Below are 25,529 nucleotides of genomic sequence, written 5' to 3'. Positions count from 1 at the left end.
GAGCCACCGGTATCTGGCTTCAAACAGCTCAGGATTCAAGGGGAGGGGCGGAAAAGGCTGATTACCTCCAAGGCGGGGTGTGGGCAGCTGTCACCCCTCACACAGCAAGTCCGGGACCAGCCGCCAGCTCATTCCGTCCGTCTTCTCTCCCCACCGCTGCCGCCTGCTTCCCGGTGCCCAGGAACTGGAGCGCCGGCCTGGGCCAGCGATGTCTGGTACCGTGCCCTGCACCTGGCGCCCTCTGCCAAATGGGACACGGCTTTCCTGACTGGTTATGTAGCCTGCGGGAGGGGCTGTCTCCCGAGGCGCAGGCAGCAGGCAAGCTGGTGTTTACAGACAGGTTCTAAAACTACACCCGAGTCACACCCCTAATCCCAAAGGGAACGTCCCGCAGAGGGAAGGAACAAATCGCAAAACCCAGACAAACCTCTCTCTCTCTGGCCTGTCTGCTCTGGCCCTGCGAAGACACCAACGCCAGAGTCTGCGTCTGTCTTGGTGGCTCGCACCTGAGTTCCCTTGGCAAGATGCGAGACTGTCGCTGGATCTGAGCAGAGCTGACCTTTTGTCCAGCCAGCCCCCTGTGGCCCTCCAAAGCAAGTGGACCGGCCCCCGCTCCCCACCCCAAACCCTCTCGAATCCCTCAGGAATGTGGTTTACTCCACTCAGCAATTTAGAAGCCTGGGTCTCCCATTTTCAAGTGTGTCTGTTCTTACAGCTCAGCAACCCGAGACTCTGTGCCAGTGCGGGGACCAGAAGTGCTCTCGAGGACCGGGTCGATGGCTTACGGAGGGGGATCCCCACTCTGGGGCTGTACGTAGCCCTGTCTGAGCAAGTCACCCTGAAATGGTGCTCTCAGCAGTGTGCCCCCAGGGCAGGCCGGGCTACACCACGGCAACCCTTTCATTGCCTCTCTTGGGACCAGGGGTCTCCAGTCTTCTTACCCCCAAGATGACTTTTTAAATTTCAGGGCAACCCAGGATCAACCCCACCTCTTCCCCGAGGCCCCGTCTCTTCCCTGAGGCCTCACCCACCCCACTCCCCCCTCTCTCCATCACTTCCTCTCATGGTAACTGGGCTGGTTCTAGGGGCGGGCTCCCACCTGGGGCACCGTTTCGAGGTACAGGCGAGGGTGTGGGGTGCTGAGCAAAGGGTGAGACTCCAGCCTCAGCAGCTTAGTCCTGCAAGTGACCCAGGCCTCATGGAGCACAGGAACTGTGCCGGTGTGACCCAGAGAAAACTCCTTCCCAGAGAGCCCCTGAGCACGGGGGCACGACCCACCAGCTGGCCCTGGGAAAAGCTACTCCCCCAACTTCGCCTTTGAAGAAATGTGCTGCTGTCAGCCTGTGACAGACCGGGCCGTGTCTGGGCACAGCTGAGGGCGTCCGCTCAGGGTGAATTGCTCGAATCTGGGGCTCCTTACAGCCCCCCGACTGATGACCTCACCACACAGGCCACAAACCAGTCCCACAGAGCGCTTCAGCTGCCTGCCTGAAGCCTCACGAGCAAAACCCCTCCGACACCCCAGCAATATCCGTGCCCCAGATGGCCCCAGGCCTATACACAGGTGGGGGGGTCTTAGCACCCAATCCCACCTCCCCTGAACAAGTTCTGTCGGGTTCCAGGAAGCCAGCCACAGATCCCTGGCCAATTTATCCTTTGGACCTTACCCACAAATCACGCTGGGCCAATCCTTTAGCATCTAACAACTAAAGGTTTATTAACACAGGAAAGAAAAGCATGAGAGTAAGGTTATTAAAGTACAGTACGTTACATGCACCGAATCTCCCAGTCCTCAATGCAGGCTCTAGCAGAGATGTTACAGCTGCTGGTTTAAGATTTCTTATTGCACATCCTAGCATCAGGATGGGTTCACAGGTCTTCCGGGCTCTTCGATCCCTGCACTGCTGCCTCTGGGATGAAGTGCTGAGCTGAGAACAAAATAGCCATCGACCGCATGGCCTCTTTATACTCCTTCCTGGCCTCTTCTAGTATGTAGCAGGTCACCTGGACAGAGGCCAATCTCTGTGTTTCCTGCTGGCTGATCTCAGGTAACAGCCCCCATTCTTTGGGTGTGTCCATAGCCCATTGAGAGCCATTGTTCCACAGGGCCTCGGTAATTAGCATGTCCACAGGCTCGGCCCTGCCCAATGCTTAACCACATGCAGGGAAATCTTCAGTGTCCATACAAGTACATGCTAATAATTGCACACACAGACATTATACAAACACATGAACAGCGTACATAGGATTATCAGATAATAAGCTTCTATTCAATACCTCACATGGCCCCCTCCTATACCATTTTTGGGGCCAACACCCCCACCTATGGGTGCATCAGTGATCTGGCTGCTCCCCTCAAGATCCAGCCACGTGACACAGCCACAGACCAGCCTAGTGGCAGGAAGCATGATTCCCAGGGTGGCCAATCTCCCAGACTTCCATCCCCACCAATGCTGCACCAGGGTACCCATGATCCAAGTCTGATTTTTGATCAAAAAATGTTTTTATGGAAAAAATTGGTTAAAATTTTCTCTCCTCTGCCTGGTGCCCAGTTAAAAACTCCCTAATGGGAACAGGGTGAGGGCCACCTCCATCCCTGGTCCTTCCACCTCGGTGGCCACGACTGGCCCGAGTTCCAGCGGGATTCTTCCCCCGCCCTAGCAGAAACAATCTGCAGCTAGAAACATGAGAGCGGCATCGGTCATGTTTGATTGCGTTGGTCCGCCTGGCCGGGGTTACAGGAGCTGCTGGTCTGTCAGGTGAGACAGGGATTTATGTGGGAAGGGAGTGGATTTTGTACCTGACCCTCGGGCGTGAGTATTTTCAGACGCTGTCCACGCCCCTGACTGAGGGTGAATGCTTGGCCAGCGCCGTGGAGAAACAAGCCACCACGCTGTGTGGGTAGGCGCGGAAGGCGAGGGTGCCTGATCTATTCTCAACCTCACTTTTCTGTCGTGTTACGTGGGCACCTTGCGGGACAGTAAACGCTCTGTCTCAGTGACTCCACACAGCACCTCCCCAGTTCTTTCACAGTAGTGTGGGGGTCTTCAGAGGGTGTTTTTCAGCTTTATTTCAGTGGGGGTGGGTTGCTTCAATCCCCAGACAGCTTGGGGAGCCTCAGGACAAGTCGCTTTCTAGGAGTCTGTGCATGTCTTTGGGAAAGCCACGAACTTCCTGAGGGCTTTGCTCAGGGCTTGCCTGACCTCTCTGTTCTTCAGGCTGTAGATGAGGGGGTTCAGCAGGAGTTCAGCTTCCACACAGATTACAGATTCCTACCTACACACACAGACATTATACACTCACATAAATAGCATACATAAGATCAACAAACAATAAGCTCCCATTCAATACCCCACATGGCTCCCTTTTATACCAATCTCTGGGGCCAACACCCCCACCTAGGGGCGCAGCAGCGATCTGGCTGCTTCCCTCCAATTCGGTACCCCTTTCCCGTTCCTTATGGCCTGACACCAAGGCACACAACCCTTGCTTGTCACTAGTGCCAGACACGGTCTGGGCCATGGTACAGCTGCAGGGAAGTGTGGTGTTAAAGGGGTTAGTGTGACCTAGAACCATAGAATCCGAGGGTTGGCAGAAACTTCAGGAGGTCATCAAGTCCAGCCCCCTCCCCAAGGCAGGACCAATCCCAACTCAATCATCCCAGCCAGGGCTTGGTCAAGCCGGGACTTAAACACCTCTAGGGACGGAGATTCCACCCCCTCCCTAGGGAACCCAGCCCAGCGCTTCCCCACCCGCCTTGGGAAATCATTTTTCCTAATTGCCAACCTAGACCCCCCCTCTCTGCAACGTGAGCCCATTGCTCCTTGTTCTGCCACTTGTCACTGCTGAGAACAGCCTGTCTCTAGCCTCTTTGGAACCCCACTTCAGGGAGCTGCAGGCTGCTCTCAAATCCCCCCTCACTCTGCTCTTCTGCAGATGAAACAAGCCCAAATCCTTCAGTCTCTCCTCATAGGTCATGTGCTCTGTCATGGCTCTTTCCCCACTCTGGCATGATAAATGCAAAAGTGGGGGCCAGTAAGTGTACCCCAAAGCCTTCTCTACCAGGCTTTGGTATAAAACTTCCCCCAAAATCTTAAAAACCTAGATCTTGGGAATAAAACTTCCGCTGCCACCACCCAAATATTAATAACGAGATTAGGGGAAAGATCATTTGGGAAATCTCACCCCTATTATAAAAATCAGGGCACACTATTAACCACTGCCAGGTTAATAAAAAGAAAAGAGAAAACTTTTATTATTACAACACTATTCCTGTTGCAGGCATAAGGATCAGATGGAAAGGTAACAAAATATAGTCATGGAGGAGTTACACCATGGGCTAGAACTTAGTTACAAAGAAAAGCCAAACATCTCTTAAGCAGTGCCAGATCTCAGATCCCATACCCAACCCTAAAAACAATAAAGCCTAACGAAACTACCTAAACTTTACCCCACTTACAGAAAATGAAGAATGGTGTCTTGGAGAGAGAGAGAGAGAGAGAGAGAGAGACATGCTTGTCCCTCTCTGTAGCTGCAGAGAACTCACCCAGAGAGACACAAAGGAGAAAGGAAAAAACCAAATTCCTTTGTCCCAGTTTGAAAGTCCCACCTACATTCCTACTGGTCACTCCACCTGGCTAGGTGTAGTTAACCCCTTAACTAACCCTCATAATCATGACATGCTCCAGCCCCCGAATCATTTTGATTGCCCTCTGCTGGTCCCTCTCCAATGCGTCCACATCCTTTCTAGAGTGGAGGCCCAGAACTGGACACAGTTCTCCAGATGTGGCCTCACCAGAGCTGAATAAAGGGGAATAATCACTTCTCTGGATCTGCTGGCAATGCTCCTCCTAATGCCCCCTAGTATGCCATTAGCCTTCTTGGCTACAAGGGCGCCCTGTTGACTCATGTTCTATCCAGGGGGAAAGTAAGTGGACGTAGATGGGTGACAGTGGGTGTCATGTTTAACCACCCAGCGCCTGGACCAAAGAGGCTGTTCTCCTCCTTGGTTCAATTTCCAGACTGAGGTGTCTTTATTGTTTCCCAGACGGTGACAGCACTATCCAGGCCCCACTCCATGTGTCCCCTTGCACTCAATTGCCTGACGGGGTAGGGTTATACCCTTCGGATTGCTTTCATTGGCTCCAGGCCGTACGGCAGGGATATGGCCCGGGGATGTCAGTGGAGCGACCCCCTCTCATTCGTTTGCAATGATTTATTCAAACACTGGAATAAATTGCCCAGGGAGGTTGTGGAATCTCCACCTCTGGAAATATTGACGAGCAGGTTAGATAAATGTCTATCAGGGATGGTCTAGATGAGGCTGGGTCCTGCCAGGAGGGCAGGGGACTGGATTCCATGACCTCTTGCGGTCCCGTCCAGTCCTAGTGGTCTATGATTCTATTTCATTCTGCCTACGCCACCAGGGGTGTCTGACAGTACGTGGGTAACAAAGCACAGAGCGTGTTACATACGGTTTCACCCTTCTCTGACTGCATGGCACGTCCCCACTGAGACTGACCCCTCTGCCGATGGGATACAGGGGGGCCCACTGTGTCTGGGACCGAGCAGGGTCTGTTGGCTGGGCTGACCTGAAGGAAGGAGTCCGAGACCCCTGGGTGGACAGACAGCCTTGGGGGGAGGGGCAGCTGGAAAAGAGGTTGGAGGGTTGGTTTGAGCTGAGGTTTCCGTGTTGAATTAGCCAAGCGGTTTTCTCTCTTGATTTGTAACCGACTTTGCTCGGCTTGTTCTCACTTATTACACCTCAGTCCTGCTGCTTCTGCTTAATAAAATCACCCCCCAGTGTCAATGATTGTTCCTGGGGGGCAACCAGTGGGCACATTCCCCCTTTCATTGCTAGAGGGGGCTCACCTAATTCTTGGGGGGCTTGGTCCCATTTGGGGAGTGGGCTCCCAGGAGGCTGGGCCCTAAACTGCACTTTCCTCAGACCTGAAGAAGTTCGGTGTCAGTACTGCTTCTCGGGGACAGGGATCTCGGCTCAGGGCCTGGGCTGGGGCGGGCGGGGAACTGGCCCAGCAGGACCGGGTGGCGAGAGGCCCCGGAGAGTGGCAAAGCGAGTGACAGTGGCTGTCAGCCCCCCCGTGGGGCGCCCCGAAGGGTCGTCTGTGACTGCCCCCGGCGCAGCTGCCTCTCCCGGACTGGCTGAGCAGACGTCACAGTTGCACTTGGAGTGTGTCCTGCCCGCTCGGTCTACGCCCCTCACGCTCCTCGTCGCAGTGACCCCCCCTCTGTCCCATGGGAAGGTCGTTTGAAAGCTCCCTGCCGGCAGTGACGCCCTGGGGCTCTGCAGAGGGAAGGAAGCACCCAGAGGACCCTGCGCTTGGGTTTGCTGTCGACTTGCCTGGCTGTAGCGTAGCTGGCATTGCCCCCAGGGCCTGACCTGGTCTCTTCTGGCCTCTCCGGGTGCCTCTGGTCAGCTGGGCTGAGAGGGGAGTTTGTGGCCCCAGGCTTGAAAAGCACCTTGTCAAGTAGTCAGCGCGCTGGGTTTTAGCTGAGACCTTACTGACGCCGGCTGCCGCAGCTTCGGTGAGCAGAGGCACAAGGAGGGGGAGGGGAGCTCTGATCTGACCAGCTTGAGTTCGTGAGCGAGACCCTCTTGGTGCCACACAAAGCTCTTCCTTGCATTGGGAACGGTGCTCGGTGGCTCCGCCAAGGACAAGGGGATCCGACTGCCTAGCTCTGGGGAAAGGGCCCTCGTGAATTAGTGCAGTGAGGCGAGATACAGGACTTGAACGGCGGCAGCAAGATTGCGGAAACGCCAAATTATCCCCCTGGGACTCATTCAAACCTCCCGGGATGCCCTGGGTCACTTCCTATGCCGCTGTGATAATGAGCTCGTTTCCCAGGCCCGACGAAGAGCTCGGGGGAAGCCGGAAGCTTGTCTCTCTCCCCAAAGGAAGCTGGCCCAAGAAAAGCTACGACCACCTCCCCAATGTGCCTGCAAGCCATGCGCCTGTGCGGCCGCTCACAGGAGATACCGCTGCTGCCCCGCCGCCTAGCAGAGCGCCCTCAGCCAGGTTTTGTTTCTACCAGTGGTGCACATCCCCCCAGGCCTCATAGAAAAATTCATTCTGCACGCCACCTGGGAAAGATGCACAGTTTGTCTCTGCGCCTACCAGGGCATAGCCAGGAGGGGTGGACAAGAATGGAGGGGCAGGGGAGCAGGCGGGATGTGGGGTGAGCCCCGGCCTGCTCTCTGACCAGAACGCTAGGTGTGGAGCAGGCGTCTGGTCTCTGCTGGGATGGAGGGGAGCAAGACCTGGCCACAGCAGAGGGGTGCAAAGAGGAGGGAGAGAAATTGTTCTCCTTAGCCTCCGAGGACTGTCTAGAGGTTTAAATTGCAGCAAGGCTCCCTTCCAGTTCCAGCACTCTGGCTCTACGATCAGTGGAGGATTTTAAGAAAGGGTTGGACAGACATTTCTTGGGGATAATCTAGATCTGTGGTGTCCAATCAGTGCTGAAGCAGTAACCATAACCAGCCACGCTCAGCCAAGCCAACTAGCCACGTGGTTCAAGCCAACTAGCCACGCTCAGCCAAGCCAACTAGCCACGCTCAGCCGGTCAGATAGCCACATTTTTCAAGCCAACTAGCCACACTCAGCTGGCCAGATAGCCACCTGTGGCTAGTGGCTAGCGTGTTGGGCACCACGGGTCTAGGTAGTACTTAATCTTGCCACGAGTGCAGGCGACTGGACTAGGTGACCTCTTAAATTCTCTTCCAGTCCTGTGATTTACTTCTAAGTTGCTAGGCTGGGGCAGGCATTGGGGCAGGGTCCGTGGTGGAAAACGTGGAGCGATTCTGCCCAGCTGTTCCCCATATCCAGCCCTCCAGCAGGGGCCCCTTTGGAAGGCGCCGGCGGTTCTGAGAACTGCAGCCCAACGAGATTATCTGGGACGCGCCGGGGCAAGGGCACACGTCCCGGTTGAAAGGGGGCCTGGGGCCCAGGGGCTCGTCAGGTATAGCCCCTCCCCCCATGACCTGATCTCAGCTCTGGGGTTGCTCTCCCTCTGACACACTGCAATAGCAGGGCGGGGTTGGGAACCGGCGCCCCTCCCTGTCGGCTGGGGCAGGCTTGGGGACACTGGGGAGATGAATGAGCCATTTCACAGCTCTCAGGGCCATTGCGTGTTCTGACAGTGGCCCACTGAGGCGTAGGGGCCACGTAACACCTCCCACCCTCCTATGCTGCACAGGGGGGCAGAGCCCTTCCCATCCGCCTGAGACCCTCGAGTAGAGTCCGGAGTCTGGGGGTTCCCTCCTTGCTAACTGAGCCACAGAATCCCAGGATAGGCAGAGACCTCAGGAATCATCAAGTCCAGCCCCCTGCCCAAGACAGAACCAGCCCAACTCAACCAGCCCAGCCACTTGGTCCGCCGGGACTGAAACACCCCTAGGGACGGAGATTCACTTCCTCTGAGTTCAGCGGGCATGTCAAGGGGAGTCCATGGGCATGTTTCCTGCGCCGCTGACGTCAATGGAGGGTTGGCTGGAGAATCATGTAGCGACAGGCCTCCTCGGGGGGACTGAACTGGAAACCTGGCCTGAGCAAAGGTGGCAGGGAATTTCCAGCCCCCAGGCACGATCCAGATGGACTGGCAAGCCCAGAACATGGGCCAGGATGCGGCCCAGCACGGGTGTCCTTTGAAAAAGGGACTGCCCAGAAGTTAAGCAAGGGCCCTGGAGTTTTCTTTGAGAGTTTGCCATGCAGCAGGGGGAATCGATCCTGGCTCATGCTTGTCCCTGCCCTCACTTCACGCTCACTTCTGCAGAGGGCAGCGGGGGGGGGGGGGGGGGTGACGGCGCGTTGGGGGTTCCCCGTCTCCTGCACCCCGAGATGGCACAAACAGACTGCACCAGCCGGTGGAATAGAGGAAGTTTATTGCCTCTCCAGGATACAGCACAGCACAGATGTAGTCTGGTCACAGGGCTGGGCTAGGATGCCTCAGGCCCCCTTGAGTTGGGGGGAGACTGGGCCCCTAAACTCCAGCTCCTCTCCCTAGGCTGTCTCCTCCATCCTCACCGACAGCCAGCAACCAACTCTCTCCCTTCCAGCCCTGCCCCCCAGCCAGAGCAGCATCCACCTTCCTTTGTTCCTCTCCATGGGGGGTGTCTGGCCACTGGTTCAACAAGTTTGGCCTTACCTTTGCATAGTGAGGTTTTCCCTGCTGGGTCTTGCTCCAGACAGCAGGGGTCACCACAGCCCAGCAAGTACCCCCACTACGTCACGGGGGGGGGGGGGGGGTGACATGCCTCACTGGCTTGGTCAACAGAGTTAGGTGAAAAAGTCGGTGGCTTCAGATTTGCGAACAGATGTTTGGTGCCACCTTCAGTGGTGTTGCCCTGCCTGCTGCCCAGCTAGAGAGCAAGCGTCTCAGTGCTGCATAGTGCCGGTAGCGTGAGCTAGTGAGCAGCCGTAATTGCCTGATTCCCCAGTGAAAACGCGGAGGTGGGTGTTTTAAAGGACAAAACCCCCTTGGTTATAAAGGAACCAGCATGTCCTTCTTTGCTATGCCCAAGAACCGTGTTCGTCACAGCTCTGCAGATACCTCCCCACGGCGTGACAGGCAAGACAGGTGAGGAAAGCCCTGGATACAAACACAACACAGTTAGACAAAGTAGGCAAGACCTTAGGAAAAACTTCCTGTCCGGGTGGGGATAAGCTGCCTAGGGAGGGTGTGGACTCTCCATCCCTGGAGATGGATTGAAGAGCAGGCTGGACAGACACCTGTCAGGGATGATCTAGACGGGGCATGGTCCTGCCGTGTGCGCAGGGAATGGGACTGGATGACCCCTTAAGGGCCCTTCCAGTTCTAGTGTTCTAAGACTGACTAAGAGAATATCTAGCATGGGACCAGCTTGTCGGGAGAGAGACAAGTGTTCGAGCCCAACAGCTCCTCTTCTGTGTCTCTCGAAAACACCAATCGGTCAATCGGTCTAATGCACAATATTATCTCACCCGCCTTATCTTCAGGGTGGAATCTGCTACAGCTAGTCTGTCAACACAGCTACGGGGAGGCAGGACCAGCCGTGTCCGTATCATGGCTCAGTGAGCAGGTTCCTTCGCTGTGGAGGCAGGACCAGCCGTGTCCGTATCATGGCTCAGTGAGCAGGTTCCTTCGCTGGGGAGGCAGGACCAGCCGTGTCCGTATCGTGGCTAAGTGGGCAGGTTCCTTCGCTGGGGAGGCAGGACCAGCCGTGTCCGTATCGTGGCTCAGTGAGCAGGTTCCTTCGCTGGGGAGGCAGGACCAGCCGTGTCCGTATCATGGCTCTGTGGACAGGTTCCTTTGCCGAACATGTTGGACCTATAGCCCTACGGGCTCATGGCAAGCACTTGCAGGAGAGAGGCGGAATACAAGCCAGTGTGGCGCATTGAAATGCACACAGCTGCTTTCATTTGCAAGTGAGACATCGAGTTAGCAGCGAGGCTGTGGGTGGGTGTTGAGAACAGTTCTGGAGGACACACAGTTGTGTTGTGCGACTGCTACCGTAACACGGAGAATTCCTGAGGCTTGGCGACTTGGTGGAGGAGGTAAGACTTGCTTTCTATGAGCCACACACTAAGGTGTGATTGGCTTCCTAGACTGATGACAAAGCAGGACAGAAGAAGGGTAGATTCTTATTTTGTGCCTACTTGATTTAGATGGACTGAAATTCTATGGGACACTTCTGTCATCGACAAGCGAGAAACGGGTTGTGCTGCATTGTCTGTGTGGTTTGCGTGTCCCTGTGCCGGTCTGTTTCTGACTGACTGAATGCAGAGAGCTGCATCACCCGAGCCTGGGGAGGGGGCTGTTTAGGAATCCAGGAAGGAGAAAATCAGGACACAGCGACATCAGCCTCTCATACCTCGTCAGACAACAGGCTAGGACATCTGCTGGGGGATGAGCCTCCAGACTAGGGTGGTTTATCTACCCAAGGACAGGGGTGAGATTCAAAGCCGCTGCGGGGTTATCAGGGGCTACTTGGCGGGGAGAAATGGCAAGTGCACTTAGAAGTGGGCAGAGGGACTAGCAGCTGACACACTTATTTCAGAATAAGCTGTTTCAGAAGGAGCTTCCCGAATGTGGGCAGGCGACCTTGGTTTAGAGCCCCAGGAAGCACTGGGGAGTATCTACTGTGAGTGGCCCTGAGGGAGGAGCTATTTCGAAATAGCAGCAGTGGAGCGTCCACACGACCGCTATTCCGAACTAGCTATTGCGGAAGAGGCATCACTCCTCGTGGAATGAGGTTTGCAGCATCCGGAATAAGCTGCTTGTTATTCTGAAATTGTTTTGAAATAACAGGCTTGCTGTGTAGACACTGGCAAAGTTATTTTGGGATAATGCTGCTGTGTAGACGCACCCAGAGAGACTTGAATACAAACCCTTGACCCTACCTCTTGCTGCTCACCCCACGCCTCAGACCAAGCCGAAGCCCCACAGCACATCCGGCAACGCGAACTACTCAAACAAAGGGCACGTCGAAAGGAGAAAGATTTGCCCAGGCAAGGGAACTGGGACTGTGCTCGTTCCATTGGGACGAAGATGGCTAAATGCAGCATAGCCACCTTCCAGAGCTGTTGTAAGTCAATGCTCAGTTGTTAATGTTTGGAAGAGCAATCGGAGCGTTGTGTTCAGAGCTACACCCAGCCTCCAATCCTGAGGGGATCGGTTTAAGGGATAAAACTCAGAGCAGCAGCGGTAGGGTGGTGGGTGCCCTGGACAGACCGAGGGGGAGACAACATGATCTTACGGGTCCTTTGCATAGATTTGAGATGTGATAGAACACTATCAGAAGGGTAGCCATGTGAGTCTATAAAGTGCCATGGGACGTCTCGTTGTCACACATTCATACTAACAGATTTATTGGAGCATAAGCTTTCATGGGCAAAGACCCACTTCATCAGATGCATGTCCGTGCAAAGTGGGTCTTTGCCCATGAAAGCTTATGCTCCAATAATCTGTTAGTCTATAAGGTGCAAGGGTATGTCTACACTAGCCCCCTAGTTCGAACTAGGGAGGCTAATGTAGGCATTCGAAGTTGCAAATGAAGCCTGGGATTTAAATATCCTGGGCTTTATTTGCATCTTCCCTTCCATTTTTAAATCCCTTTAGTCTGAACTTACTGCCCGCGGCTACATGCGGCAGTCAAATGTTAACTCGAACTAAGTCCTCGTGGAATGAGGTGTAACAGTTAACTTGACCTAAGGACTTAGCCTCCCTAGTTCGAACTAGGGGGCGAGTGTAGACATACCCGGATAGAACAGAACTGTCCTACCCCAGAGAGGCTATGTGTGGGGACCTAATGCATATAAAGCATTTTGAGATGGTTACAGAGAACAGTGACAGAGAAGCAAATTGTCTTTAATATAATCAAACACCCAGGCTACGTCTACACTGGCCCCTTTTCCGAAAGGGGCATGTTAATTTCACAGATTGTAATAGGGAAATCCGCGGGGGATTTAAATAAAAATGTCCGCCGCTTTTTTCCGGCTTTTAGAAAAGCCGGAAAAGAGCGTCTACACTGGCCCCGATCCTCCGGAAAAAAGCCCTTTTCCAGAGATCTCTTATTCCTACTTTGAAGGGCTTTTTTCTGGAGGATCGGGGCCAGTGTAGACGCTCTTTTCCGGCTTTTCTAAAAGCCGGAAAAAAGCGGCAGACATTTTTATTTAAATCCCCCCGCAGATTTCCCTATTACGACCTGTAAAATTAGCATGCCCCTTTTGGAAAAGGGGCCAGTGTAGACGTAGCCCCATTGTAATTGGGTGGGCACCAAGCCAGCACTTTAGGGTTAGGGTTAAGGATCCTTTCAGGGACTGCAGTACATCTGGAAGGACAATTCACCCAGAAGGGACCTTGTTGAACGTATTCATCGGTGGTCTGGGAAAGGGGGCAAACAGGGAGGTGGCAAAGTTTGCAGACGATACAAAACGACTCCAGATAGTTAAGAGCAAAGGTGCTGGTGAAGAGCTTCAAAGGATCTCACCAAACTACGTGACCGGGCAACAAAATGGTAGATGAATGGTAAAGTTGATAAATGCTAAGTAACGCGCATTGGGAATCATCATCTCAACTGTCCATATAACACCATGGGGGCTAACTTAGCGGTTACCATTAAAGAGAAAGACCTGAGAGTTGTTGAAAACAGCCCCTCTGTGTGCAGCAGCCACGAGAAAGAGCAAGCAGCATGTTGGGAGTCATTAGGAAAGAGAGAAAATTCATTGTGTGCAGTTCTGGCCCCCACCTCTGCAACACAGAGACATAAGAATGGGAAAAGGTACAAAGATGGGCATTGTATTTCCTAGGACAAGTATCAGATGAGTAGCTGTGTTAGTCTGAATGTGCATAAAGAAGGAGACCACCACAGGACTTCTCGCTGTTTATATTTCATTGGAGGAGAGATTTATTCCTGCTATTTATTTGTACCTTTTTATTTCCTGTCTTTTAACCAGACCTCCCCTCTTATCCCACGATGGCTTCCTTTGCCTAAAAGCCTTTGGCGTGGGACTTGGCCAAAGTCTTTCTGCAAGTCCCGGTACATTAGGGACTACATCCGTATTTTTCATTTTGCTTAAATGCACCTAGAACACTGCACACAAACTATACATCGGCCACCCCGTCGCTGTCGGTCCCTTGGCCGGGGGTTGGCAGGAGTGTTCATGTGCATTGTTTTTCCCACTTTGTGTCTCCCTCCAGCCTCATGGAAGCTAAAAACCAAACGACGGCGTTTGTGATGGTGGGGCTTGTCACTCATCCAGAACTTCAGAGCTTGCTCTTCGTGGTGACTCTCGTCATGTACGTGGCGTCCTTGGTGGGGAATACCCTAATCAGTGCCGCCGTGTGCCTCGACTCGGCCCTTCACACACCCATGCACTACTTCATCTCCAGCCTGTCCTGGGTTGACATCTGCTACACCACAGTCACCATCCCCAAGATGTTAGAGAGCCTGCTTTCGCAGGGCACAACCATCTCCTTCACGGGCTGTGCTGCCCAGCTGTACTTCCTGGACGCACTCGGGACTGCCGAATGCTTCCTCCTCGCCGCCATGGCGTATGACCGCCTCCTGGCCATCTGTCACCCGCTGCGGTACGCGGTCCTCATGAGCACGTCCCGGTGTGCCCAGCTGGTGGTTGGCTCCTGGGCCAGCGGCTTGCTGCTTTCCTTGGGTCAGACCTTGTTCATCTTCACCCTGCCCTTCTGTGGGGAACACCGGATCAACCACTTCTTCTGTGACGTCCCGCCCCTCTTGGGCCTGGCCTGCGGAGACACCACCATGAACGAAGTCGCCGTCTTCGTGGCTGGGATGGGCATTACGCTGATCCCATCGATGCTGATTGTGGGGTCTTATCTCCACATCATCGCCACCGTCCTGAAGATCAAGTCAGCCCAGGGCAGACGCAAAGCCTTCTCCACCTGCTCCTCTCACCTCCTCGTCATCACTCTCTTCTACGGCTCGGCCAGCGCCATGTACCTGCGGCCCAAGTCCACCTATGCCCCAGAGAGCGACAAATTCCTGGCCCTGCTGTACTGTGTGGTGACACCCACATTAAACCCCATTATCTACAGCCTGAGAAGCAAGGACATCAACCGAGCCGTGGGGAGGGTCATCGCCTACAAGATATTGAGGTGAGCCGAGGAACGGGATCCAACTCTCCTCTTCCTCACGGCAGCGTAATGACAACACTGCTCCATCTTCATGGGAGCTGACCCAGTTTTGAAGGTTCTCAGGGGGGTGGGTCGCTTCATTGCTGAAGGCAGGGGGTGAGTAGGAGTCTTTCATGTGATCTGTCTGATGCCACCAGTCATTCTGTCACTCATGAATGGGGCTACTCCAGTTCTACCTTCCCAAAGCAGGTTATCAAGACGTGCCCTCCGCCCCATCCTTGATCCCCACAGAAACCAGGCCACAGCTGTGAGTGCTTGCAAGCAGCCAAGTGGAGGGGTATTTAAGAGAGGTTTAAGGAAGGGAATGGTGGAAACAAATGGGAGCCAAGCAACACAAAACAGGAACTCGTGTTTGTACTTATCCAGAGTTACCTTTCCGAGCTAGTAAGTCAGACACCTTGCCCCCGCCGCCTCTCCAATCCCCTTGGGCACCCCGCTGGTGGGTTGCTCAGTGCCTTGCCCTCACCCCATGCTGCAGGGTTCCCGCAGTCCCAGCCTCTGGGAAAATACAGAGGAATCATTTCACTGCCCTGCCTTTGCATTATCATTATCCAGCAACTCTTGGCCCCATCTGAGACCAAGGGACTCGCTGGGATAGGCCTTGTGCAAGAGTTGGATGTTTTCCAAGCAGAAGGACTCGAGTGTCAGTTCCCATTAAAATACATTTACTAATCTCAGCCTAAATAGAGACTCACAGAAGAAAACAAGAACTGGAAGGGACCTCGAGAGGACATTCAGTGCAGTGCCCTGCCCTCACAGCAGCACCTAGCACTGTTTAGGCCATCCCTGACAGGTGTCTGTCTGACCTGCTCTTAAATATCTCCAGGGATGGAGATTCCACAACCTCCCTAGGCAATTTATTTATGTTGAAGCACCCTGACGGGCGGAAAGTTTTTCCTAATGTCCAACCTAAACCTCCGTTGCTGCAATTTAAGCCCATTGCTTTTTGTCCTGCCCCGAGAGGCCAAGGGGAACAATTTTCTCCCTCCTCCTTGTGACACCCTTTTAGATACCTGAAAATCACTATCATGTCCCCTCTGTGTTCTCCTTTCCAAACTAGACAGGGGAGTCTTTATTTTCCACATTTTGCAGATGTGGGACCGAGGCAAACTGTGCAGGTGTTAGGAACTGAATTCTCACATGGATGATCAGCCTCATATCTTAGCACATGAAAGAACTTTAGACACTAACTGAACTTCACAATGCATCAGATGCGCCTGGAGGGTCTTCCACCTGTGACTTTGCCTAGCCCAATTCTGCTTAATGATCTCTATCATGGGATCACTCAAAATAGCATTGTCCTTGGGAGAGGCATAAATATTATCCTTTCCATTGTATACAGGGGCAGGCTCCGGAAAAGTGCCTTCCCACCAAGGTGTGCCTAGGAAGACCAGTGCAGGTATCTGGGAATATGTTGGGAGCCATTTGTATTCCAGTTCTGGGCCTCCTGAGAAGGAGGGGGAACCCTGGAGATTCCACAAAATGACATCATAAAAGAACAGTGGAAGCATCTAGTGAAGCATCTATTTCTTCCTCAGACCACTCACTAAGCCTGGTTGGTCTCTGCCAGTTTGTGAATGGGGAGTTCGTGAATTGAGAGTTTATGAATGGGGAGTTCATGAATGAGTTTGTGTGAATGGGGAGTTCATGAATGGGGAGCTCTCAAAGAGCAGCCTAAGAGAGCATAGTGTGGTTGACTCTTGTGAGCACTCTCCAATACTGGCCACTTTGCTCCACCCCCTCTCTATGGAACAATGCACTGCAGCAAGGTACTCAGAAGAGGGCACTCTCCCCCTAACAGTCAGAGCACCCCAATGTCCTGAGTGGTCCTAGGGATGCTGTGTGGAAGGGAGGAGATGGGGGTGGGGGGGTGACATAAGCCTGGGACCTGGCTTATTGCAATAAAACCAAATAGCTCTCTTTGGAGCTCTCCCAACAGCGCATTAAGGGATCACCGCCTAGAAACGCCGACTAGGGGAACGGAGATTTGAACATGGGCTTCCCAAACTTTTTGGCATCATGCCCCCCTTTTTGATTTTTGAAAAACCCTCATGCCCCCCCCATCTCCCAAAATAGCAGCAAAACTTAATGGGGGCCGAGAGGGGCCAGGATGCCTTGTGCCCCCCTGAAATTTCTTCTCACACCCCGAGTTTGGGAACCCAAGCTATATAGGAACATAAAAGCGGCCAGACTGGGTCAGACCAATGGTCCATTCAGCCCAGTGTTCTGTCTGCCCACAGCGGCCAATGCCAGGTCCCCAGAGGGAAGGAACAGAACAGGGAATCCTCACATGATCGCTCCGTTGTCACCCACTTCCAGACAAACAGAGGCTAGAGACACAATTCCTACCCATGCCGGCTAATAGATTCATGGAGGTTGCATCCATCAGTGGCTATTTAGCTCTTTTTTGAACCCTGCTAAAGTCCTGGTCTTCACCGCATCCTATGGCAAGGAGTTCCACAGATTAATTGTGCACTGTGTGAAGGTATAGATACAGGCAGAGGCATAGATCAGTGGTGGACAATCTGTGATAGCATGCAGCTCCTCAGGGTAAGTGCTGGCAGGCCACAAGACAGGTTGTTTACCTTGTATCTGCAGGTACAGTAGCCCACAACTCTCATTTGCCATGGTTCATGCTTCCTGGCCAATGGGAGCTGTGAGCAGCTATACTTGTGGAAGCAAGGCAAACAATCTGTGTGGCGGCCCACCAGTAGCTTACCCTGGCAAGCTGTTTGTTATTGGCAGGCTGCCCACCACTGATACAGAGCTCTACTATATATTTTAGAAATGTCTGTGTCTTCAAAAAGATCTCACTAAACTGAGTGATTGGGCAACAAAAAGGCAAATGAAATTTCATGTGGATAAGTGTAAAGTAATGCACATTGGAAAAAATAACCCCAACTAAACGTATGGTATGATGGGGGCTAATTTGGCTACGACAAATCAGGAAAGATCTGGAGTTATCATGGATAGTTCTCTGAAAACGTCCACACAGTGTGCAGTTGCAGTCAAAAAGACAAATAGGATGCTAGAAATTAAGAAAGGGACAGAATATCTTACTGCCCCTGTATAAAACTATGGGACGCCCACATCTTGAATACTGTGTACAGATGTGGTCTCCTCACTTCAGAAAAGATATTTTGGCCTTAGAAAGGGTTCAGAAAAGGGCAGCTAAAATGATTAGGGGTTTGGAACGGGTCCCATATGAAGAGAGGTTCAAGTGACTGGGGCTTTTCATTTTAGAAAAGAGGAGATTTAGGGGGGATATGATAGAGGTCTATAAAATCATGAGTGGTGTGGAGAGGGCGAATAAAGAAAAGTTATTTATTAGTTCCCATAATAGAAGGACTAGAGGACATCAAATGAAGTTAATGGGTAGCAAGTTTAAAACTAATAAAAGAAAGTTTTTCTTCACACAGTGTGTAGTCAACCTGTGGAACTCCTTGCCAGAGGAGGCTGTGAAGGCTAGGACTATAATAGAGTTTAAAGAGAAGCTAGATAAATTCATGGAGGTTAGGTCCATAAAAGGCTATTAGCCAGGGGATAAAATGGTGTCCTTGGCCTCTGTTTGTCAGAGGCTGGAGAAGGATGGCAGGAGACAAATCGCTTGATCATTGTCTTCGGTCCACCCTCTCTGGGGCACCTGGTGCTGGCCACTGTCGGTAGACAGGATACTGGGCTAGATGGACCTTTGGTCTGACCCAGTACGGCCGTTCTTATGTTATTGTGACGTGGTGGGGGGGCCTTGCTAGGGCTGTGGCGGCCTCTGCTGTCTGGTCATTATGCAAAGGGGGCTCCAAACCTGTCTGACCAGTTAACCCCCGGTGGAGAAACAAAGGAAGGTGGATGCCGCCCCTGGCTGGAGGGCCGGGCTGGAGGAGAGTTAGTTTAGTTTGTCTGGGAGCATGGAGGAAGCAGCCTCAGCAACAGGCTGGGGGGTTTAGAAGCCAAGACTCCTGCCCCATATCAAGGGGGGCTGAGGCATCCTGGGGCTGCCCTGTGGCCTGATGACGTCTGTGCTGTGCTGTATATTGGAGAGGCAATGGACCACCTCTATTCTGCTGGCTGGCGGAGTCTGTTCATGCCATTTCGGGGGTGCAGGAGACAGGGGACCCCCAACGCACCGTCAGTTATGTTCTGTGAGTCTGTGTTCAAGAACTCCTAAATGGTAAGTGGTAGGGCCACAAAATTGCTTTACGTTAGAAGAGGAAGCTGCAGACCCAATGTCAGGGTTTGGTTGTGCCAGGACAATGGGGAGTGCCAGGAATGGGACTGTTTTCCATCACATAGAAAGGGAGGGGCACAGAGCGGTGGGACGTGATACTGAGAGTGGCCACTGGGGCAGTGAGCACAGAGGAAAGCTGTCCTGCAGAGTGACCACTGGGGGCAGCCGGACCACCAAGAGAGCAGCCAGCAGGGGCTGGGACTCGACTTCTTGGCTGCCACCAGACAGGGTGAGTAGCTCCCCTGCTCCAAAGCCACAGCACTGGAAGGGGAGAGAGAAAAGGCCCCTGGCAGCTGGGGAGCACTGGCAGGGGGAGGGGTATAGAAAAGGCCCCGGTCACTGGTGGAGGGAGAGAATGGTCCACATGGGACCTCCCCCCAAGACCTCTCACCCCCCAACCATCATTCTTGCACCTCCCCACCCCAACCCTCCTTCCCTGACCCACATCCCCAAGGCCCTGCCCCGACTCCTGCGCCCCCCACACTGCCAGCCCCCTGCCTTGAAGGCCCCAGGCAATGCCGGATAGTTCTGCTAGTACAGATATAAGTGGAAATGAGAAACCAGGGGTGAACTTTGATTTGTCTGTAAAAGGCGTTAGAGATGACGGCGCTGCAGAATAAACACGTGTCTCAGAGAATAAGGGTCACTCCCCACCCTTGATGCGACAGACATGTGCCAGGCCCCATAGCAGACAGGAGAGGGGGTTGTGGCAGGATAGCGGGTCCATTATCCAACGTATGTGGAGTGAGCCCAACGCCCCCGTTGGTTCAGAACCATGGACAAGTCTTGCCACGCTGTTCAGTTTGGAGAAGGAAAATCATTTGATTGTAATAGTTCACACCCTGCAGTATGGTGCGTGCCTAGCAGTAAATACGGATGCGTATACACTTCTTATAGCAAAGACAAATAAAACCACCAAGAACATACAAACAGTGGCATTTCAGTGGCTTTTTTAATGGAAACAATCTGATGACAACACCACAAATTTGCAAAAGGCTTCCATGTGGCTGAATCGACATTTCCTTCAGAAAACCGAGTGACCAAATGTTGCAGTTTTACTCTGGTGTCCCGGCCTGGTGCCCTCCCGAGGAGCCGCATGGCAGCTCTAGAGACCCTGCGATACCCCCTTTGCTGCTCAGGAGAGGAGAGTCCATGATGCCTGAGGTGTGGAGACGAGTGAGCAGGGAGATATTGTGTGTGTAGTGACCTCTGGAAAGGCTAAGCTTCTGGGGAAAACCCTCAGACCTGGGGGCCCTTTGGGGTGCCTAGAGGGGATACAGGACAAGAGGGACCCACTGTCTAATCCCGCTATGTAGAATGGATACAAAGCCACTGGGGCTGCCTGGGGAGGCCACCAGGCTGGGTGGACAATTGGTTTCCAGCAGGGATGTAACGTGTGAACCATTGATCGGACGCTGTGAGTAGGGGTGAAGCTGGCAGGCAGGATGTCCCAAAGGCCTTGCCCATTGCATAGAAAGGATAAAGGCAGAGAGCCACCGTCTGTCGTTTCTACAGAATCGAAGCGATACAGGGCAAGTAGGGACAGTTGCTCTGGTGCAGACTGCGGAAGGCGTAAAGGAATGGACGGTCTATTGATTCGTTAGGACTAGCGGGACAATTGTTCTGATCCCGTGTGCTGAAGGGAGGCAAGGATGGATGGACCATTGTTCTAGATCCCAAACTCCATGATCTGTCCTGGTCTGGGATAACAGAGACTGGTGGAATTCTCTCCAAACTTCTTAGCTTGCCTAGAACATCTGATCCAGCCCTGGGGCTAGAACTCCTTATCTAATCCCGGGGTGGGAACATTGGATCCAGTCCCAGGGAGGAAATTCCTTATCCAGTTCTCTAGAATCCACCAAACTGTTCAAATCCTCACTCAGCCCTGAGGTCTCTTTACTGGCCTTTCCTACAGCTACCCCTGCATGGACCAGGCTCAGGTGTAGGGTGGGTGCGTTCAGTTCCACCCCAACTCCAAAGGAGCTAATTGTAAATCCAGTTGCACGCATGTTCTCACAGACTAGCACGTGTGCGTGGCATTCCATCACATGCTCCGTGAGGGGCTCACTGACTGTGCGGGCCAGTCCCTGATAGATGGTGAACTATCGGCGTGTTAGGGAATGAGTGAGTGAGTAAAGCTGTAGCTACCACATTATTGCACTTCCTTCGTCTACCAGATACATATTATTTGCAAGGCCACTTGTGAATTCCTGCTGTGTCCACTGCTGGCTGGTGTCCTTTTGCCTGTTTCCTTCCATTGCTCATGCAAGGCCTGTGCCGACACCCTTCCCCATTGTCTTCCTCAGGGCAGCGATCACCTCCTTGTTCCGGAGGCTGTAGATGAGGGGGTTGAGGATGGGGGTGACAGTGATGTAGAAGACGGAGCTGGTTTTGAGCTGCCCCACAGAGGAGCTAGAGCTGGGTGTCAGGTACATGGAAATCACTGTCCCAAAGAACAGGATGACCACGAGGAGGTGGGAGGAGCATGTGGAAAAGGCCTTCTGCCGCCCGGCAGCGGAGGGGATGCTGAGAATGGTGCAGAGGATGCGGGCGTAGGAGAGGAAGATTAAGGAAAGTGGGCAGACCACTGTGACCATGCAGCTCGCAGTCATGGTGGTTTGGGCTTGCTCCCTCCCCGCACAGCTCAGACCCACCATGGCCGGCATCTCACAGACAAAATGGTCTATGTCCCTGTGCCCGCAGAAGGACAGCTGGAGGGTGGACGCGGTGTTGATGGCAGAAATTAGGAAACCGTTCACCCAGGACGCAGCTGCCAGGGTGACACACACCTGCTTGGCCATGAGGAGCGGGTAGTGCAGCGGGCGGCAGATGGCGACGAACCTGTCGTAGGACATGACGGTGAGGAGGAAGCTGTCCGTGATGCCAAAGGAGAGGGAGAAGTATAACTGGGCCATGCAACGGGCCAAGGGCATGGTGCCGCGCTCTGCCAGGAGGTGGGCCAGCATCTGGGGCAGGACGCTCGAAGTGTAGCCGACCTCCAGGAGGGAGAGGTTGGCGAGGAAGAAATACATGGGGGTGTGGAGGAGAGGGGAAGCCCAAACCAGGAGGGCGGTGAGCAGGTTCCCAAGCAGGGTCACCAGGTAGAGGGTGAGGAATCCGGCAAAGAGGGCCAGCCGGACCTCTGGACGGCTGGAGAGACCCAACAGGATGAACTCCTGGGGCAGGGAGGTTTGGTTGCCTTCTCCGGTCCTGTGCATTCTGTCTGCAGGAGTAAAGGTAAAAAGGGAATGAACATCCTCAGCTACCCAAGCCACAAGGCAGGGGGAGGTAACTTCTCTTCCCGAGCCAGTCCTGGCTGGCACCTCAGTCTGGGTTGGATTGACCCTCCCTACCACCGTGTGAGATCAGGCAATGCCGTTATGTCCCAGATGTGGAACTGAGGCACCTGGGGGATGTCTACACCACATTGCAAGTCTGGGTCTGTGGTCCTGGTCTCGCAGGAATGCCCGTGCATCCATACGGCACTGTGCAGGCCTCCTGGCTTGGGTCTGTAGTATGACCTGCGTCCACACTGCACAAAAACGGAGCTCTGACCCGAGTCATGGCAGGGTCTTAGGACCTGGTCCCAGACTGGTGTGTGTGTGGATGGAAGTGTGGCTTGGGCTCAAACCAGAGGCCTGAATGTGACCAGTTTTGATGTAAACGTCAAAGAAATGCATGAAAAGAGGCAGCAGCAGAAATCCCATTAGATACAGTCTGGGAGGCCCATGTTTCACTGATGCTGTTATTCATCACCATGTCAATTAACAACATTAAATTGTATATTTTCAGTCATGCAAATGGGCCTACGTATCCCACATGTTCTGAATTGTGATGTAGTTTGGCTCTTTGGTTTGAAAAGGTTGTCGGCCCCTGAGCTAGAGGGTCCCAGAAAGCAACCTGCAGGCACACTCTGCAGAGGAAAGTGACATCCCCAAGGACACGGCCAGTCTGAGGCCAGGGGGAGTTTCTTCTCTGGTGTGTGGTCAGATTCTGAGCAAGTGAGCACGAACCAGCCGGCCGAGCCCCTGACAAACGTGCCGCCCCCCCAAGAGTGGGAGCCCAGGTCTCCTATGTCTCAGTGACACAGCTTGGACCTCTGTGGGTCCCCGGATGTGGCTGGACCAGACAGTCCCCGGCTGGGAGTGGGACGAGGGGCTAGCAGCCGGGAAAGGAGCCAAGAGTGTCACGGCAGCCTGGTGGCCGGGGCTCAGATGCCAGCCCTGTCGGGGAAGCAGAGCCTGGTGGCGGGGGCCAGACCCAGCAGTGTAGCCCTACCAGGGCTGGTGGCCTGGGGCAGGTAGCCTGGTGGCCAGGAGGGGTGCCGACCCTGTGATCGGCAGAGCTGGGTGTGGGCACTGAACCGGCAGGGGAGCCTGGCCAGGCCTGCGGATGGATATTGGGAGAACTCCAGAGCCCATCAGCAGTGGGTCAGAATTGACCTCCCCTGGCCCGGCACACTCCCTCGTCCACGACAGGGCAGGTCCCGAGTGTGCCAGACCAGGGCAGTCCAACCTGCTCCTAGCTGGGCAGAGCGTGTCTGGTGACTTCAGTAGGCCCTAGTCTAACTGCTGCCAGTCCCTCCTGCCCGGGAGCAAGGGGTGTGTGTGGGAGGTGCCCTCACTGCAGGAACTCAGAGGCATTCTATGGCACTGGCCGGGCGTGGGAAAGACTTTGACAGAGGTCCCGGAAGGAGCGAGCGAGCAGAATCTGCGTGGCAGGAGTTCTGAGGGCGCTTGCACTCACTCAGTTGTTAGTTCAGGATGGCGGCAGCCTTTAGCCATCTCACACAATCACAGAGCTTCCCAAGATCACACTTGAAGATCTAGTTTGTAGGCTGGGATTTTCAGAAAAACTGAAAGGAGTGAGGCATCCAAGTCCCAATGAAATTCAAAGGCACACAAGTGTCTAAATCCCTTAGGCTTCTTCAGAAATTCTTCCCCCTTTCATGCCACACTAGCCCAATGGGGTGGTAGTCTATGCGGGTGTGTCTACACTACCACCCTAGTTCGAACTAGGGTGGTAGTGTAGACATACCCTGACTGTGGCTCCTATTCCCACCTGTACGAATGGAACAAGTCACACAAGGCAGACAGTTTAAGGAAATGCAACAAGACGCCCATCACCCCCAGAGAAGGCGTCAGCATTTCTTACCTGAGGTCTCTGGGGTCAGCCTTGTGAAGCTGTTCTTGGGGTCACACTAAGGGGGCACAGGTGCCCACCTGTGTTGTCAAGGACAGCAGCAGCACTGAATGAGAACAGTCCTCAGCGGTGGTGTGTGCGGCTTAGGTACGAATGTGTGTGTGGGGGGGGACACAATGCATCCCCCGTCTTTCAGGGTGAGCTAGAGCACAATATATTGTGTTCCAGGGAAAAAGGGTTCCCGGCCATAGGGTCGGCAGGCAAAGACCGCAAAGGAGAGGAGCTCAGACACTGCAAATTCAGTGTCCATATCGCTCCCCCTCCAACCAGGAATCTGGTGCAGGAAGGAAGCACAGGAGATAAATGATACCTTGCAGGGTCTGCGGGGAGCACACGTCCCTGGAGACGTCCATTAGCACAGCACGCCAAAGGGATCAATTGCGGGCTCCCACCCTGGGATTTGCTGTGTGCCGCGGTGCCTCTGGGCATTTACTGGTGCCAGAAAGTCGAGCCACAGATGTATTTTCTGAAGCCAACCTCACGGGAGGTGAGGGCAGCGGTCTCATGGTGTTAGAGCACCGGGCGGACAATGCCCACTGGGTTGGCAGGGGAAACTGAGTCACTCAGCGAAGTGGGGTGCGATGCGGGGGTGGGGCTGGAGCACGAGGCAGCGGCCCTAGCGAGGTCAGAGCTGCAGGCAAAGTGATGATGGTTTGTGAACTGTAGAGTGTCACTGTTTTGCATTGTGTGGGGCGGGTCAGAGAGACGAGCTATCCCCTCTCTCGGCTTCTCCACCTCTCTGCCTGGGAGGAACGCTTCCAAGGGCCCCCCACACGCTACCCCTTCCGTCCGGCAGGCTGTTCCAGTCAGGAGGAGGGGGTGCGGCATTTTCCTCCTTGGGGACAATCCTGTTCATTTCCCTGCACATGGGAGGAGGCAGCGTCCATGGTGGGGGAACACGGACCAATACAGACCCTGGCTCTTTATGATTTGTGTTGCAGGGACTCCTCCTGGGACCCACTGTGCTAAGGGATCAGGGCTCCGCTGTCCCAGCTGGTCTACAATCTCTGGCCTGAAGCCGTCTAAGGCTCAGGTCTGATACGTGTCTAAGCAGCTTGAATGCCCAGTTTTCATGAAAATTGCTGAGATAGGGATGCCCAGGGATGCCCACATGTGACAGTGACAAACTCGAGGTCTCCTCCAGTTCTAGTGTTCTGCAATTCCATGATTAATCATTCGGAAGAAACACCTTTCCTGCTTGAAAATGTGAATTGGACCAAAAAAAGGGGAACAATATTTATTTCAGTTTGGAATCCCAATTTTCCAGTCATTTTGCTTTTTCAGAAATTAAAATATTTGTTTGAGAGGTTATTTTCGGAGGTTCCCAGCATGGACGGGAGGGACTGCTTTGGAGGAAGGTGCTTGCCAGCCGGAGTCAAGGCATCAGGCGGGGGTGCACACAGACAGTTCTCAAGAAAAGTCACAATGGGGTGGAGGC

The 25,529-nt window shown here is 53.7% G+C and overlaps 2 protein-coding genes across 2 annotated transcripts; one reads left to right on the top strand and one right to left on the bottom strand.

The window, feature by feature from the left end:
- The first annotated feature begins 13,699 nt into the window (after positions 1-13,699).
- LOC102451370 (olfactory receptor 5V1-like) lies at positions 13,700-14,629 on the top strand. The gene has a single exon (XM_075918154.1). It carries the CDS (start codon positions 13,700-13,702, stop codon positions 14,627-14,629), a length of 930 nt encoding a protein of 309 aa, XP_075774269.1.
- A 6,521-nt stretch (positions 14,630-21,150) lies between these two features.
- LOC102451134 (olfactory receptor 2F1-like) lies at positions 21,151-22,107 on the bottom strand. Its single transcript, XM_014577251.2, has one exon. The coding sequence runs from the start codon at positions 22,105-22,107 to the stop codon at positions 21,151-21,153; it is 957 nt and encodes a 318-aa protein (XP_014432737.2).
- Positions 22,108-25,529: the final 3,422 nt, after the last annotated feature.

This window comes from Pelodiscus sinensis, unplaced genomic scaffold (assembly GCF_049634645.1).
Source record: "Pelodiscus sinensis isolate JC-2024 unplaced genomic scaffold, ASM4963464v1 ctg48, whole genome shotgun sequence".
In the NCBI taxonomy this organism is placed as follows: Eukaryota; Metazoa; Chordata; order Testudines; family Trionychidae; genus Pelodiscus; species Pelodiscus sinensis.
The sequence above is the reverse complement of the archived record's forward strand: the minus strand, read 5'-3'. Positions and strand labels throughout refer to the sequence as shown.

What these genes read in the sequence shown, in the direction of transcription:
- LOC102451370 (XM_075918154.1), top strand. Translation starts at nt 13,700, where the DNA reads ATGGAAGCTAAAAACCAAACGACGGCGTTTGTGATGGTGGGGCTTGTC.
- LOC102451134 (XM_014577251.2), bottom strand. Translation starts at nt 22,107, where the DNA reads ATGCACAGGACCGGAGAAGGCAACCAAACCTCCCTGCCCCAGGAGTTC.